Source organism: Schistocerca piceifrons, chromosome 3 (genome assembly GCF_021461385.2).
Source record: "Schistocerca piceifrons isolate TAMUIC-IGC-003096 chromosome 3, iqSchPice1.1, whole genome shotgun sequence".
Lineage (NCBI taxonomy): Eukaryota > Metazoa > Arthropoda > Insecta > Orthoptera > Acrididae > Schistocerca > Schistocerca piceifrons.
In genome coordinates this window covers 279,448,306-279,467,297 of record NC_060140.1, presented here as the reverse complement: position 1 = coordinate 279,467,297, position 18,992 = coordinate 279,448,306, and the positions used below count along the sequence as shown (strand labels likewise).

Sequence of the window (18,992 nt, the reverse complement as noted above, 5' to 3'; positions counted from 1 at the left end):
GTGCGTCTATTGTTGACAAATGCCTTAATTGCCAAAAGCTATAATTGTGAAAGTCTTTTTGTTGTGCCTATCTCTGACTCAGCATCTCTCCACTATATGGTGAGTAGCAAATTTCCTTCTCATAATATTGTTACTCATATTTTTTTCTCACACATCTGTCTCATCATTTTGAAAATCAACAAGAAAGCCATTACATACAGAGCCTATTTGTTTTTCTTGTTTACATATTAATATGTGTGCAGAGATCCATTTGCTTGAAACTTCCTGGGAGATTAAAACTGTATGCTGGATCAAGAGGCAAACTCGTGAACTTTGCCTTTCATAGGCAAGTGCTCTACTGGTTAAGCTAACCAAGCACGACTCATAAACCATCCTCACAGCTTTACTCCTGGACATATGGTACTGGTGGAAATAAAGATGTGAAGATGGATTGCGAGTCATGCTTGGGTAGCTCAGTTGACAGAGCACTTGCCCGTGAAAGTCGAAGGTCCCGAGTTCGAGTCTCAGTCTGGATCATAGTTTTTAATCTGAAGGGAATTTCATATCAGTGTAAAGCCCACTGCAGAGTGAAAATTTCTTTTAGAACCATTCCCCAGGCTGTGGCTGAGCCATGTCTTGCCAGAATCTTTTCTTCCATGAGTGCTAGTCTTTCAAGTTTCACACAGAATGAGATTTCATCCATTTCATTTTCTCCTTTACAGCTTCCACAAGGTGACCCCAGAAACTGTCTACGACAAAAAAGGACTTCCTTTGTAATAATGCCCCTTGTCGTCTTCCCCAGACTTTCTCCAATGAATCCACCATCAAATCTACTATCATACAGTGATACTCATAAGTGAATTCCATGTGGGATGGTCTCCTCTGGTAATGTCTTCCTTTTGAAGATGGGATACAGTGGAAGTTTATTGCCATCTGCTATAATGCACATCATCTCTGTGCATCTTAGTTTCTCCGTTCATCTTAGTTTCTCCATTCCAGTCGTCCTCACAAGGACACTTTCTGAGCCAGTTGGAGCAACAGAGGTGTTATGAGGTGTATCAAAAAACAATGGCATCTGGTCTGTGTTACCAACCTGGGTGAGGAAACAGTCATATTGCTGTTGCACTTGTATTACGTAACGGTGGAACTCCATTATTTTACCTGTGTAGTCTCAAGCTAAACAATGGTGCAAAGACATTCTCCTTCGTAGACTGGGAATTTGTCATCTCATAAAACAAATCACCCAACCAACGCTTGCTTTAAAATCTTTTCTGTCAATGTTGAGCATGACAGCTATCTCACAAGCCTTGTTCTGAATCATTTTGTAATCATCATCATTCTGAAGTTCATTGACATAACCAATTACATCACTATAAATTTCAGCATATTTCCCTGTTTTAGGCCCATGGAAAGATTCGAAGCTTACCTTTGCAGCCATGTGTTAATCTTCTTGCCTCCATCAACAACATATTGAGTTAGGATCAACAGAGAAATGTCTTCCTGCAGCTTTCAATCCATTTGTATTGGTGCAAGATAACACTTAATGGCGACTTTACTTTTTAGAGTTCAATCAGTTCTCCATGTTTGGATTTCTCCTGTCCTGTCCTGTCCTGTCCTGTCCTGTCCTCCTCAGACTTGTGGTTAATGCCATAGCTGAGGTGATCATGTCTAGTGTGTCATTTACTCAACATTTCACTTTCATACATACTCAACAATTTACTTTCATATATAGTTCAGTTCTTGTTCCATTGACTTCCTGCTGATCTCTGGTGGAGCCACCAGAGACCGGTAGAAATTCAATGGAAGTAGCCGTTTCCTACTGGTGGTCCATACCGCCGTTCCCTACAGGTGGACCATACAGCCATTTCCCACTCTGCTGTAGTGCCGTCACTATTTTTTGGCCAATACTGTGGAAAATAGCAGCTCAGCCACAGCAGATGAAGAAGCCATAAACAGAAAGTGGCGGGCAAGGCACTGGCATCACAGTCACAGGAACAGGGCTGTTTATGCACTGTAGGGCCAATCAAGCTGGGGACCAAAATCCTGTTGGAACAGCAGAAATATGGGGCTCTTGCAGGTCACACCAAGCAGTTCCTACACCACTGATCCACAGATCAGTTATTCCGTATATAGCTGTAAGCAGTACATCAGCACAACAAATGAGTTTTTAACCATTATAAACAACAGTCAATTTTAGCAGAGGCATTTACAAAAAAGCAGCACTTATTACAACAAGAGGGCTATGGAGGGAGCCACAGGTCAGCAAGCAGCCACTACAACTTTGGACCTTTGCCACTGCTAGACCATTTTCTAGCACCAAGTCTTTCTAACTGGACTTTGCACCTTTCTATTGGTGGGCCACCTTCAGGCTCACTTCAGCCGAAGCCATACTCCTTCCCTGGCAATACAGCTGCTACCCTCCTACAATGGTATTGGTGTCCTGGCACCATGTGCCTTTGCTCAGAAGGTCAAATTCTCCTGGAAGCTGTCACCCCTACAACCGTTCTAGCACACTTCTGCACCACTGTGACCTTCCATAAACGGCCATGCCATAGGTGACTGGGGCATGTGCTGCTGAATGGGCTTCTGGGTGACAGATTTCATGGATGCCTATGTCACGGCCAGCTTCTTGTCTGACAGCTGGCCACCGCAGGGCACGATGTGTCATCCATGCCACATGACAAAGGGGAGGAAAGGGGGGTCACCATGCTACAAGTGTAGCACCATAAATCTCAATAAAATGTTTAACTCTCTCGTGTAGTCTTCCTGAGTTACCAATGGTCTGCACACTCGCTGCAACCCAACTCTGCACAAATGCAGGTCACGGTCTTCACGAAACCTTCTGATCTTCCATGCATTCAACATCAATGTTGGGTTCAAAGTGTTAAAGGGACCCTTATAGGGCCAGGTAATTACATACATTTAAACAGGATCATGTAACTGCTGTGATTTGCTTTCCTGCTACAGTTTAAATGCTTTCAGCTAATCTCCATTATTTTTAACTTATCATCAATTTTATCGCTTATTGTTTCTATTATTATTATTATTATTATTATTATTACTGTATATAGCATCTGATACTGTTGGAGAATGGACAAAATGTTCTTGGGTACTCGAGCCATGTCAATATGATAAAATTTTCAAGCTTTTGTCATTTGCCCCCACAACCATCCCCATGAGCTAAAATTTCTGACTGTCAGGGTATGTAAGATGTCCACTGTATATACACAAGGCAGCAGCATCAACAACATTCTGGAGATAGGCTGAATTAATGCATATGCACAAGGTGAGCTAAGCAGCCCATCACAGCACTGACCCACCATGGGTGCACTGACATCAGCAAGCATACGGAATCAGCCCCACATTCGAAACTGCTCATCCCACAGAAATGTAAGTGACAAGAATTTCCCTCTGTTTCTGTTTGGTGCCCAAGGCTCGCTCCTTGACCTACTAAGTGCATAGCCATGTTCTCTGTAGAAGTTTTTGCACCAAATTCAAATACTGACTACCACTTTTATGGTAAAACCTCGAAACAGTCATCTGAGCCAAGATTATCGTGTTCTCAAATAGTATTCTGTGACCAATATCTACGCACTGTTCTATCATGGCTGAATTGTATAGTTCTCTTTGTTTTATATGGTGCTTCTGTTCAGCACAGTGCACACCAACTGTGTGGGTGGTTTGTTCTACATACTAACAATTGGATGTTATCATTATTAATTTGTCATGTTAAGCAGAATCCAAACTGTCAAGGTGAACCTAACACAATTCACTAGCTGTTGGTGCCACATGGATTAGTCACCAGAAACATGACACACAGACAGTCATTAATATAATTGGAATATCTGTGTTATTGTACATTGCACCTTTGGAAGATGGCAAAACTAGTAACTCCCATCCGATGAAATACCATGGAAGCAAGTACAGTATGTCTGCACTATACTTAGCAAAGTATTACACACACATGTAAACAAATGACAAGACGTGGATGAGATGACTAAAAACTACTCCAAATTTCATGTCAGCAAATACGGTAACGGAAAATCCTTGGTGGAATATAAATAACTGAAGGAGCAAAAGGTAAGAACTCTCTTTACTGCTGAGTCCTTGAGTGGTCAGTAGGCACAAAAATAAGACTGAAAGCACTGCTAAACTTTCAGACAATGTACTTCCTTGGAGCTAATTAGCACAGAATACACAGATACCTACATAGCTATTTTACCCTAGACGACTGTATTGTATTGGTACTGCAGCTGAACTGCCCCAAAATATAGTGATAGTGAAATAACCTAGCTCCAAAATCACAAAGTCAAAGAAATACTACCCAAAATGGGAGCTAAAACATTTATCTACCAGTATGACTGTATCTGTAACATCAGTACAGTGCAGAACTTGCTATGGAAGTATTATCACATTGTGAAACTCACCTTATAGCAGCGTTTAACATGATCAATGTGTCGGGATGAATTTACATCTGTACTAAATGCTATCCTCAGCACTTCTACAAATTTCTGTAGACCTGTACCCTTCCTCTGGAATGGTGATGTACTTGTTGTTGACAAATACTGGATAATTTTACTAAGTAAGTCAACAACAAGATTTTTTCTGCCATGTGTAATCTGTTAAAAAGAAAGTTACTTTAGAATCATGAAAAACAGTGACAAAATAAAATAAAATTTGTTTCTTGGGAGAACTAAATATCAAAATACATCTGAAAAGTACAAGCTCTCAACAATTCACCTCAGCTTTAGACATAAGCTCAAAAAGAAAGCTTCCAGGATATGTGCTACCCTCTGGAGTAACCTCAACTGCATCAACTGCCTTTTCCAGTTCCAGGAACATTGTCTTAAGGACACACAAATCATCTGCTGTGAAGTCCTTCGGTGTTGAATCACCATCGGACTGAGTAAATCCAGTCTGCGTTTCAGCATACATGTCTTCCATTACCTGGGAAAAATTAAAAGGTACTGTCTGTTACATACCAGAATAACAATACTTTCTAATGTGTTACATTGTACGACAGACATCTGCCGTTAAAAAAGTTTGATAATATCCATTATTGTAACACTCTGTACAACACTTCAGCATACTCAGTCTGAGAGAGAGAAAAGTGGGATGGAGGGGGTGGGGGTTGAGAGAGAGAGAGAGAGAGAGAGAGAGAGAGAGAGAGAGAGAGAGAGAGAGAGAGAGAGAGAGAGAGAGAGAGAGAGAATGGGGGGGGGGGGGGGGGTTAGGGGTGAGTGGGTATGATGCTGTGGTGGAAAACAAACAGACCTAATAGAGAACAGTCATTTGGTGTGGCGACATAGTACGGGGTGTATACGCGGACAAGGAAAAAAATATTCCCGGATTTCCTGGTTAAAAACACACTATCTCCCAGGTGAAAATACACTTCTTCCGTGTTAAGTGACATTATACTTTTCCTCATAACTGTAAAACTTATCAGTCCTTTGAATGGTTATGGTTTTATACACCGGCATAGAATTTCTCAGCCCTTTAGAAAATAAAACTCAGACAAAAAAGACCATGTCCGCTGCACATTTTCGTATTGCTAAAGTACAAATTTCAATTCCACCAAACACTGCATGTTACTTTCCGAAGCATTGAAAATGAGATTGCGATGCACTTTTGTAAGCCAGTCATAACTTATGCCACGTGATCTCGCCAGCTGATACAGCGGATATTCAGAGCTTAGGACACACGATGTAGTCAACCAATAGCATTATCACTGTTAAGTAGCATGTACACACAAATAGGAAAAGTTTATGGTGTAAATTAATATACATAGTGTTGCTACAAGAAAAGCAGAGCTTTCACATATAATACTGGTCTCGACGAATAATAAGCTGCAAGAGAAGTGAAACTTTCATGCATAATGTTGATCTTTTTTGTGCGTGTTACACTTTAAGACACGTCACACAAATGTACCAGTAAAATTTTTAATACCGACATAAATGTCTGATCTTCTGAGCTCGAAATTTTTTCCAAATGGTCATCCTCAAATATGTGATTATTAAATGAGAGTCAAACTCTCTGTTATTTAACAAATTCATCACACATTCTCATACTTAGTTCATCTTGCGTAAAAAGAAATTTACTTTGAAAGCAACATTTTTCAATCAATCATTCACAATGTTTTCCCGCAACCTGTCTGAAAGAGGTTCGTTTCAGCAGTTGCCAGAGGGCGCCAGATAACAGGCGTCACCACAGTTGCACAGCTATGATGACACAGGAAGCCCGTATGTTCATACAAGTAAAATATTAGAAGATCTTACGTTATGACATAAAAGAAACAAGACATCAGAGGAATTTCATGAACCAAACTAAAATGCATAATTCGGCTTAAAGTGCACATTCGTATGTCCAGATTCGGTTGTAAATTTTCTTGGAGTACCAGTGTATTATCTCATTTTTGGTTGTTTATTATAGCATAATGCCATATGTGCTAGAAGATGGAAACATGCTCTTTTGAAATGCAGTGAACAGTTGAAACTAGCCAATAGTGTGGAATTAAACACTTTGTTTCAATAAATTGACTGCCTCAGTGGATAAGATTAATAAAGCCATATTTATTTAGCAAATCGACAAAAATAACTTCGTTGTTCTGCAAGGCGATTAAAGCTTAACTGGAAATGCTGCCCGAGGCAGATGCCCCGGTTTGCTGCCAATAAATATGGCAGCTTGCGCGCGCCAGTAAAATTTTTCCGGGTAGCATCTTGCACAGCTAACATCCACACTTTTGTAGCCAGAAGCGAGAGAAGGTACATGCGCGACTCAACTGTGCATGCGCATGGGCTCGCTTGCAACTCCTCACACGAATCTAATGTAAACAGTTATGATGACGTCATGCTCATCAGAGGCAATTTGTTGTTATGAAGCATAGCATAGTCTTCCTAATGACTTTGACACATTTTGCTACTGGAAGGAGCACTGTGTTTTAGTGTGTATATGGCACATTTCCTTTGCAACTTCAGTTTTATTTTAGTTTTTTCCTCTTGTTCATGTTTTATTGCTGCAGTATCATTCTGCAGTGGCAGGATGCAGTAATATCCTTTGTTAGATTATAATTTCTTCCAGTCAAAATTACATAAACATAACTGAAAACTAAAACCAACAAAAAAAGTCCTGGAATTCTAAAAAAATTCCCGCTTTTCTCCCGGATGAAAAAATTCCCGGGTTTTTCCCGGATCTCCTGTTTGTCCTGGGTCGAATACAGCCTGTAGTAGCTAGAGAGAGTGCATATATATTTTATAAAATTAATGTTGCCTATTGCAGGAAGACACTATTATATAAAATGAATAATGTCATAAAATAAGTCATGTCACATACAAGAGAGCCTGCAACAGCAGAAGGCAAAGAACCCCCAAATCATGTAAGGATCTGGTGATAAAATAAATGGACACACTTACCTTTCTTATTCCTACCAAGCAAATACTGCTAATCACTGAAGGAAAGAACAAACAGATACTAACCTGAGTAACCTCTTGTATGCACAGGGCAATATCAGAACTTGAGATTTGGAAAGAGGCAGATTCTTCACACATTTTCTCAATATTATGTGCCTCATCCAGAATTATAACATTGTTCTGAAAAGAAGATGTGATTATTAGTTCAGTATTGTGATAGACACATGATTCTTTAACAACAGCAATCTCAGACATAAAACCATCAGTGCATATTAACAACAGCTACCTTGGGAAAGAAAACCCTGACACTGCAATTTGCATGCATACTTCAAGTCGGTAACACAGAGAACTATACGAATGCACGGTGTCTATTCTTTCGGACATGTTCAAAAAGAACAGACACCTTACATCCATGTAACTGATTTGCCTCGATGGATAACAAATCTACGATCTTCAGTGCGGATGCACATTTACATCTGATCTCCTGCAGGAATCTGAAAGTAGTGAGCATGGAGGACATGGACAGGGACTACGGATAAGCGGCACTAGGTGAGAATGTGGGTCAGCTGAGAAGCATGCCAAGATAGTCCACACATCTGCAATAAACACTGTGACTACGTATCACTGTGGTTAACGCAACTGCCTAGTAAGCAGGAGATTCAGGGTTCAAATTCTGTTCCAGCAAATATTTTCACTCATCACCGCTGATTCTGCATAAAGTCCTGATGCAGATGACAACAATAGTCCCTTCCGTTTCCTTTCTCTCTCTGTAACATAGACAAAGTTGTATTACTCCCAAGTGCCCTTACTTTACTTTTAACATATATACCATCTGATCAAAAATATCTGGCTACCCCTATGTAATACAGAACTAACCACACCATGTCATGAGAGATGGACCTGCCACTGCAAAAATGAGGCAGGGAGTATTGTGTTGTCAGTACAGAAGCAGTAACAGTGGAACAGATCAGTCTTGTGACTTCATAAGTGGACTAGTGATTGAGTGTCACCCAGGTAACAAATACATCAGGGGCATTACAACTCTTCTACAGCTGCCCAAGTCAACTGCCCAAGAAACTGGCTGTGCTCTTTTCAACAGAACCACCCCAGCATATGCCTGGAGCGATTGAGGGAAATCATGAGAAACCTAAATCCGGATGGCTGGACAGGAGATCTTCTACAGTTACACCTATAACTGAACTCTAACAGTCACACAGTAACTACATGGTGCATCAATATCATTTTCCTCTCTTCCTATTTTATTCGTGAATGCTGTGTGGAAAGAACAACTAATTCTATGCTACCATGTATAGGCTCAAAATTCTGTAATTATACCCTCACCGTCAATATGCAAAATACAACTAGAGTGAGATGACAGATGTTTGGATATTTGTGACAATGTCTGCTCACATACTGACTATACAGACCATACAACTTTTCTTGGAATTTTCCTATTCTTTCCTGTCAAATAAATTTGATATGAGTTCCAGGCTACTGAGCAACACTCAAGAACCAGTAATACTGTAGTACTAGGTGAGTTCCTTCAAGGGTGAATTACATTTTCTAGTGAATCTTAGTCTGGCATCTGCCTACCATACATGCAGATTTATGGGGTTGTCACAACACATTTCAAAATGATCTGGTTGGATATCCCCAGATATCTGACAGCTGTAAACCCATACATTACAAAAAAGTTATCAAGACCTTTTGGTGTTGGTGTAATATTAGCTATCCTTGATGTTCACAAGTACCAGTCCAACTGCATACAAAGTCTGGTATCTCAGACAAGTGCAGAATAGTATCAAAGGCTTTCTGGAAGTTAATAAAACCTGTATCAGCCTGTACTCTACCACTTATGGCCTTCTGGATATCATGAATGAGTCTAGCATCCACGTTTTGCTAGCTGTGCAGCTTGCAGAATTTCGTTTTGATAATTATATGACAAATTGGCAACAGTGACATATGACTGTACCTTACATATACTGTAACTTAGAGTGACGGAATAGGTAGAATCCTGTTTTCATGTCCCCAAACTATAGACCACATGTCTGTGACTTAGCCTTGTGCGCTTCCATAACAGACGGAAACATATGTCTCTTTTTCCAACAACACAAAATGCTCCATTTTTCACAGAATTGTTGCTACAATAGGAGCCAGTTGTTTTATAACTCTATAACCATTTCCATCTGTATATTGCATTCAAAGAAAACTGAAAAAAGTGGCGGCTCCCAAAGGTGCACTACGGAAACTGGGGATAGAGTTGTAATCTTTAAGAGGGCAATGCAAAATCTCTTTAGTTCTTGTATTATACATGTGATGACAATTGTTTTCCACTTTTGAGTTGTTGAATATAGAGATACACAGTTTAAAAATACGACGGCAGGGGATAGTTAAAATGCTCATATTTGTGCCTCTAATAAGCGGCTTGCTCAAACAACTAGCCTTTGCATTGGACATATTTTTAATAATCATCTTTCATAGTGTTAATATTTTATTTTCATTACTTCTATTCAACTGAAGATAATTCCAGACCTTACAACAGACTCAAAATAACTGGTAACCTACCTTTTTTATGTTCACAACAGTTACTCAGAATAATATTGTTGGTGCAATTCCAATGCTGTTATTCTACACACCCTTAACTCTCTCTCCCCCCCCCCCCTCCTTCTGTGATCCCAAGTATGTGAAGGCCTTGACAGATTATATTCTAAATGTATCTCCCCCCCCCCCTCGGAATTAAACAGAATATGCTTCTTGTTTATACTGATAATTTGAAAGTAATCAGATTTTGATTGTGTACTTATAAATTGTGTTCTTTATGCCATCGCCATGTTGTACTTAATCCATTTCGATTAAACCAGTTTTTTACTTAGAGCAGCTGGCCAACAGGACATCATGAGTACTGGCAACTTTTTTCAGAAAAAAAGCACTGCATATAAGCTATTACAACAGACACATCCAGCATGCCTTTAGTAATGATAAAAATAAAATTATGCTAACCTTGCCCTTACATGCTATTATTCACTGGAACAAACCAAAGAGTCCTGGGTGGAACAACTGTAGGTAGTCTTTTACCATACACCAAGCGAGATGGCGTAGCGGTTAGCACACTCGACTCACGTTACGGAGGATGACAGTTCAAACCTGCATCTGGCCATCCTGATTTAGGTTTTCTGTGATTTCCCTGCATTGCTTCAGGCAAAAGCTGGGCTGGTTCCTTTGAAAGGGTACGGCCAACTTCCTTCCCTAATCAGATATAACCGATGACCTCGCTGCTTGGTCCCCTCCCCCAAATTAATCAACTCGCCGTACATTTGAAGTCTTGAGAGAGTGAAAGGCTAATAAACAAGATTGAAACTGTTGCTAAGTTCCCAGATACTGTCCTTTCTTAGAGCAAACAAAACACATGTACACTGAGGTGACAAAAGTTGTGAGATAACATTATGTACATATATAGATGGCTGTAGTACCACGTACACAAGGTATACAAGGGCAGGGCATTGGCAGAGCTGTCACTGGTACTCATGTGATTCATGTGAAGAGATTTCCAACGGCATTATGGTTGCACAACAGGAATTAATAGACACTGAACGCAGAATGGTAGTTGGAGCTAGATGCATGGGATGTTCCATTTCGGAAGTTGTTAGGGAATTCAATATTCATAGATACACACTATCAACATAGTGATGGGATGTAATCAAAAGGCCAGTTCATGCACAAAATACTGCACTGGCAACACTTTCATAATTATGGGCGGTTATAGAGGCAGCATGGCTCAATATTTCTGTAGGGGACTTCCAACGACTAGTTGAGTCTGTCCTATATCAAGTTGCTGGACTACACTGGGCAAAAGGAGGTCCAACATGATATTAAGAGGTATCCCATGACTTTTCTCGACTACGTGTATATAGGACTGTGTAGCAAACACATTGTTTTTAAAGGTGAACATTGACTGTCAGCTAACATAGAGTGAATATGCACAGATACTGGCACAAAAGAATGTCATCAGCACGCTACAATCTTAGGGTGTTAGCATCTGTTTGGAACAGACATTGTCTTATGGTAACATGCTATGCTTACATACATTCAATTCCTAGCTTGGTATTCTTTTCTGGAGACTGATGGCACACAACAAGGACATGGATTTTAAACCACAGGAAAGGGCCATAATAATAACAAATAGAAGTAGTAACTGGGCTCACTGTTAAGAGCTATTTAAAAAGTTGGACATCCTTACTACATCAAGTGAGAATATACATCAATCTGTGGTGCATATCAGGGAAAATATTACTAAATACTTCACTAATAGTTCTACATATAATCGTGGAACAAGAGTCAGTTTGGAGTTGTGTTTTCCCAGAAAAAAGCTCAGAATAGCAGTTTACAACAGGTGACAAAATTGTGCAATAAATTGCAAAAGAATTGAAAAAGATTACTAAAACAGATTTGTTTGAAAGGCAGGTAAATGTTTTTCACAAGTAGTGCATATTGAACAATTAAATATGACTTACAGGAATCACAGTAGTGGATAGTAAAGAAAGGGGATAACTACAGTACCTTGTAACATTTCAATACACGATTATGCTTTACTAATTTCAGAAGGAAGGTGTGTCAAGATGTATAACGCACAACAGTAAAGTCAGTTGATAGTTTTTCAAGTGGACAGTAGCACATAGTTGAATATGGAGGTCGAAATCGAGGCAAGGGGCACAGCAGCATCTTCTCAGTCCAGGAGTCATCAACTGGTGTCTTAGTGTGAATGGCAGTGAAGAGTCGAACTATGTTTTACATTGAAGTGGCTAGAAACAATCCAGGAGTCATCAGCGGGTGCCCTCAGTGTGTGGGCAGTGAAGAAGGGAACTATGTCTTACATTGCAAGTTACCTGAAACAATTTGTGTGTAAATGAAGGGACACTATACAACAGAGAATTACTGAATAAGGCAGTGCATCTGTTAAGACACTGACTTCATAGTCAGAAGGATGGAGATGCTGTGTGTGGCAATTCCGATTTGGGTTTTTCTAGATCACTAAGGCAAATGACGGGATGGTTCTCTAATCAATGTGATGGCCGACCCCTGCCCTACCAACACAGGCTACCTGCCCTCTCCTCTTAAAGCATGTTATGTATGTTGTGTGTCATATTTTGGCCTGCCAATTGGCACTGTATTACCTTGACAAATCCTGTTACGTTTTGAGTTGTTCCTTCAATGAATAAAGAAAATAAAATAAAAAAACATATACACATTGACTGGGGCAATGCTGCTATGCATGTTTATGTACAACTTTTATTCATTTGTTAGTGCACATTGCAGTATGCTGTTCATTCTTGACAGGTCTTGAGAACATTAAATCATAGACACACATTTGTACATAATGAGACAAAAAAAAATTTATCCTGAGTTAGCAGAGACAATTCAGACTTAACTACAGACAATGTAGCAACCATTTTCAAGCTAATGTAAATTATGTTGTATTGCAAATAATTCGAACATTTTGTTTCTTTCTGGAAGTAATACTGTGTTGATACTCACAGAATTATCTGAAGCCTAAAACTGTTAATAAACATAATAACTTAATTCAGGAACATGCAAATACAATTCATTCAAGAAATAAGTGAATTTCTACAAATAAACTTCTGTTTCCCACACAATTCATTCACAGTTATACCCAGTACTACTATTACTACCATCTATAATACGTACATTTATTTCCACACCAAATGTTGTCCTTGTATTGGGATCAAGCAAGTAGTTGTATGGTAAGAAGACTACATCTGCTGTCTGCTTAAGTTCATGAGCCATAAAGTACGGGCAACATTTGGTCTTACGTCCTGCTACAACAAGGTCCTCAATATCGAGAATACCCTCATTCCTAAAGGCAGGATCTTCTTTCTTGGATTCCACATTATTGTAGAAATAGCATGTGCGAGATGAGACTCTAACACGGCACATGTGCACCTGGGAAAATGCAGTAAATTCACAACATCTATTAAAAATTTGCAGCACTCAAACACAAACGTAGTTACGAATGATCAATTTATTGTAACAACACAACAGTCACAATCCATCCATCACCTGATTTATGATGGTACAAACAATATATAATCAAACAGAAGAAATTGTTGATACTGATTACAAACAATACTGGTGTATAAAAGTTAGCATCACATTTGTTAGCGATCTGTAATCAGTAAACATAAGAGTGTCATAAATGGATGTGTTAAAGTTAATAAATTAAAAATTAAAAATAAAAATGGAAATAAAAACATACACAAGGGGCACCCAATAAGCAAGTTTTCCTATTTTATAGAAAAAAAAAAAATTACACAAAATTTATCATGTTGAAATAATTTTATTGGCATTGTACAGTGCTTCTGTCTTCTCATAGCTGTTCAGTTTTTCCAAACATTTTTGGTAATAGGATATAAATTTTTCCACACTAGTGTCGTACTGGAGCTGGCCGTGTGCCCGTAACCAGCTGTTCACTGTTGGTGTGACTTCACGAGTTGCAAGAACATGTGAAAATCACTTGGGGGCAAGACCTGGTGAATATGGAGGATGCAGGAACACTTCCCAATTGAACCTTCCAAGCTCCACCTGAGTCACCCAAGCTGTATGAGCACTGCCATGAAGGGAGAGAACTCTGCAAGACAAAAATCCAAGACTTTTCTTTTGATGGCAACTTGTACCTCTCAGTATTCATTGTGGTGTTGCAAAACAGGTTGTGTAGAAGTACCCTCACAGTCCCAAAACATGGTTGCCATAATTTTCTCTGCCGAATGTTTGATCTTTATTTCTTTCGTGCACTGTGCTAGGTTTCTTCCACACCATGCCCTGACATTCTGTCTCAGGTCTCACCCAGTAATAAGCCATTTGAAGAGCAGATATCTCCCTCTCCCTCTCTCCAATGCATTTCCAGAACATTTTGGCTGAATCCATCTGTTGCTGCTTGCAGACATCATTCAGAAAACATGGCGCCCATCTTGCACAGACATTTTGGTAGCGAGGAGTGTCTTTCAGGATCTTTGTGATGGATGAGCTTCCAAGTGTAGCCCCCAGATGTAGCCACATTAATATGTTGTGAATGGTAATGCAATGATCTTCCTGCACAATAACACAAATTGAAATAATGGCATCATCATACATCACTGTAGTAAGCCTCCCTGTGTGCTGTCGTCGTGCACATCTTTGCACCCTTCCATAAACTATACATGCCAACATCAAATCATTTGAATGCTCATACAGGCATCCCCATACGATGGATATCAACTCCATGCTAACTGGCAGTGTGCTAACAAGATACTGTGGCATGCAGCATACACCAGTGTAAGTGCTGTCAACACATACCAGTCAAACTCACCAGCCCTCATATGTCATGGGCACATTTATATTTGCAGAGAAGTAAAATAGGAAAACTTACTTAAGGGATGACCCTCATAAATTATGTTTCTAGAAGGTTGAATGACACTGCAAGCACGACATTCTGAACACAAAAGATAATAGAAGTACAGTGTGTTGCATATTTGGAAGCTGTTCTGTGGCTCCTAATTTTGAAATGATTAAAACTAGTGAAGAAGGGTCTACTATAAAAAATATATAAGAAAAACATCAATCCTACCTTGGCACTGCTGTTAAGTTCTTTGGATACTTCAGGATGAATACACAGCTGGTTACGAGACCCTAATACTGTTACACGAACATGGTTATAGGCAGTACGTTTCAGTTCCTGCATTGCTTGTGAGAGCTGTGAATGTGTTCTCGATGCATAAATAATTTTTGGAACACCTGGTAAATAAGTAAACCATAAATCACAAAAATAACCAAAACAATACAAAAATTTTAATATTTTTGTTGAGCAATATAATACCTTGTATTATTTGATATGTTGTCAAAAACATCAATGTCAACAGCACAATGTAAGTTTGAACTTCTATTGCAAATCTAGCTGTCTGCCCAATTAGGGGGAGGGGACCAAACAGCGAGGTCATCGGTCCAATCGGATTAGGGAAGTATGAGAAGAAAGTCGGACACATCCTTCCAAAGGAAGCATCCTGGCATTTGCCTGAACTGATTTAGGGAAATCACAGAAAACCTACACCAGGATGGTCGGACGCGGGTTTCAACTGTCATCCTCCTGAATGCGTGTCCAGTGTGCTAACCACTCCACCACATCGCTCAGTATATTGCATATCTAAAATACATACTGTATGTCCTCTACACTGCAGATATGAAACAGGTGATTGCTTTTGTGATCTACCAATCACAAAACTCATCCAACTAATTATGTTATTTTCTGGTCTTCACAATGGAATGAAATCTGCTTGTATTTGAGTTTCAGGAGCTAATTTTAACACACTGTAAAAACAAAGTTATTGATTTTCTTTACCACAAGGGGGAATACTCTCTATTTATTTATTTATTTATATTTCACTGACTGCTGTGGCAGTGGTGATCACAGAACTTTCCATAACATATCAACATCATCACCATAATTTTCAACAGGAAAATTAGAACTACCAAAAACAAATCCCCCCCCCCCCCCCCGCCCAATGTAAGGAATAAATACCAAGAAGAAGGCATCATCTGGGAAAAGCTGCTTAATTTAAACTAGTTATTAAATGAACCATCATAACAAACTATCATGAAACTGATAAATGCTTAGAGCTTCCAAAAACTATGCATATGAGCAAGGAGGAGGAAGAAAACTGATGCTTTCATACTGTAATGTGGTTTGGTGTAAGATTCTACAAGTATCTTTAACTGAAAAGTCAACAAAACAATATTCTCCAAAATAACATCAAAAGTCTATTTTAGGTGAAAATATCGAAGGAAGAAGAAAATATCATAGGTTTGTATGTGAGCTACAGACTCACTATGTCGTGCCAAGAAGACTGAAATCACCAAATCGAAGTAACAGGTTATCTACTAAATTAATGTTAAAAAGCTTGGAGAGACATTTACCTTTTCACCTGTTTAGTTATAGGGAATAGGAAGTGATAACTCTATTTGTATGAAGCTAACTAATTTCACAGATTTTCTATTCAATAAACTGGTCTATATAACTGACGAACTATTTATTATTTTTTCCAGTATTATCAGCACATTTTTCTTGCTATAATGTAACAAATAAAACCATTCAGATACTACCTTGGAGATGCTATTTCAACTGTTACGTGGCAAAGAAAGCCATTTGAACTATTGAAACTTTCTGACAGAACAAAACTGTGTGCTGATCCAGGACTTGAACCCAGAATCTTGCCTTTTGCAAGTAATGCTCTTACCAAGTAAGATATCCTGGCGTGACTCATGATCTACTTTCACAGCCTGGTTTATAGAGGAGAATGTTAATGAGATTTTGAAGGTAGGAGAAAGGTATAGCACACAGTTTTAATATAACAGTTCCATGGCAGACTGAAGGATTCATTCTGAATTTGAAGTATAGTTTACATTAAAGAACATCAACTTGCTACTACAACTTCTGTTTTCAAAAATCTGAAATATTATACTGAGGCTGTATACAAAGCAATTTAATAATTTACAAAGTGTATTAGTATTACTGCTTTTTTCCATTGAATTGCTTCATATCAGTTTCAAATGTGGTTATCGGCGTCAATATCAGTTAAACGAGAACACAATCATTCCATTACATTTGCTTTATCAACTGCAAAAGTTGATGCTGTAAGAACAATAAAATCCAAACTAGTATGAGACAACAGATACGTGTGTAGTGCTTGGAACAACATCTGCTGATGTACTTGCAGCTATAATACTGTTGTTATTTACCCCACACAGATTGTTGTCCTTTTGTAGATCCACCAACTGCAGTGTTCAGACTGTCTGCAAGGCCAGTCACAAAGTCCCCACCAGGTAGCTCAAACAGTCCACCTTGCGCCTTCATTTGAAGCTGAGCTTTCTTTACTGTTAGCCATGCTAGTGAAGCACACAGCAAGCTCAGAGTTTTTCCAGTTCCAGTAGGAGACTCCAGAACACCATTCTTCTTCTGGAAGACGAAAGCAAAACGATTGTTTTCTATGCAACATACGGCAAAACATCTTTAAGCAGCAAACAATATCGATAAGACTTACGTGCTGGAGGCATTCTATAACTTTTTCCATGTAAGTCCTCTGCACAGCATATGGTTCAAATGGAAAGTTCACCGAAACGTCTCTTATATTATATTCCGGCATTGTGATCGCTTTAGTCAGGGTGGTAAAATTAGACTTACAACAAGCCCACAAGGGAAAACGACAGCGTGTAGCACATCCTTTTACAAAACATTAATATTTCACGTGATCATTTCTCACTGTCAGTACAATCCCACTAACAGCGCATAATCTAAACGACTTGAAACCAACGAGGGAAAGACTATCATTACTCGAAAAGTCCGTGCCGGTATGTTATCTTACGCTAGTACAGAATTTCTGTCAGGGTATTCGTAGTAACTACATCGAATAGGGGTAAATACACAATATATGAACAATAACATACGACTGTCAACTTAACACATCTTTCAAACAAAGCTCGCTACCAATGAAAACACAACTGTCACCCGCGCGAATCGTTTTGCAAAGATCAAATAAATATGAAACTTGGAACTTCGCCAAAGGGTACTCTCTGCGACAAAGTGACATATTTGATCATTGTTGATATTTCATTAATTTCATATCACATGGTTTGGTATTGTGTGGTCTTACGAACGTAGGTACTAACAAAATAGATGAGATGCTTGTGCGGAAAACAGCAGTGAAGGAAACAGAGAAAGTAATTCTGTGTTTTAAAAGTAAAAGCTCTGCAGGAGTTGATAACATTTCCAGTAAATTATGGAAATATTGTTGTAGAGAAATAAGTAGTCCTCAGCCATATTTGTAATATGTCACTGGAGGAAGGAGTATTCCCTGACAGGCTAAAATATGGACTTATAGGACCCATTTATAAAAAGGGAGAAAAGACTGATGCTACAAATTATCGACCCATTACTCTCACTTTCTTTCTAAGGTACTAGGGAAATTGATACACGGCCGAATGGTTGAACATCTTAGTAAATACAGCACCCTCAGCAGTAGCCAGTTTGGGTTTCGAAAAAGCTTTTGACAGTGTAAGTCACCATATCCCCCTAAATAAAGCCAACACCCTAGGTATGAGTGGAACAGTAGGCAAATGGCTTGAATCCTATCTGTGTCGTAGAAAGTAATCACGTAAGGACTGCATGGTGGCCAGGTTTCTTCAGGCTGGGTATATCAAGGCTCAGTATTGGGATCACTTATTTTTCTAATACTTGTAAGTGATCTGCCACCAGAGGCGGATACATTTGGGCCCCTTGTGGGACCGCCCGCATTGGCGCCCGTGCCGCCATTCAGCCCGCACAATATTCGTTCGTTTCTTTCGTCAGTCGACTCGACTGAACCGAGTTATCGAGTAGTTGTACTTTTCTTTGTAGCACGCGCGTCCTCGTCGTCGTATTTTATACGTTTCTGTCTGGCACATAGATAGCTAACACATGCCTATGAGAAAAGCCGCAGCCATTCTAGTGATCTCGATACCTTATTCTGTCAGGTATTTGTTCGAGAAAAGTAGTGAATATTCTATTATTTCCTTGTACAAAGAACC

The 18,992-nt window shown here is 39.2% G+C and overlaps 1 protein-coding gene across 1 annotated transcript in view; it reads right to left on the bottom strand.

Annotated features, from left to right (window-relative positions):
- Positions 1-17,940, bottom strand: part of LOC124787859 (regulator of telomere elongation helicase 1 homolog) — a 106,619-nt gene extending 88,679 nt beyond the window's left edge. Inside the window, exons 1-7 of the mRNA XM_047254822.1 lie at positions 17,471-17,940; positions 17,169-17,385; positions 15,004-15,170; positions 13,089-13,343; positions 7,452-7,565; positions 4,720-4,926; positions 4,407-4,598 (exon numbers count right to left, since the gene is read on the bottom strand). Of these exons, the coding sequence (XP_047110778.1) occupies positions 4,407-4,598; positions 4,720-4,926; positions 7,452-7,565; positions 13,089-13,343; positions 15,004-15,170; positions 17,169-17,385; positions 17,471-17,572 (1,254 nt within the window). The 5' untranslated portion in view covers positions 17,573-17,940. The remainder of the gene's footprint in view (positions 1-4,406; positions 4,599-4,719; positions 4,927-7,451; positions 7,566-13,088; positions 13,344-15,003; positions 15,171-17,168; positions 17,386-17,470) is intronic.
- Between the last annotated feature and the right edge of the window lie 1,052 nt (positions 17,941-18,992).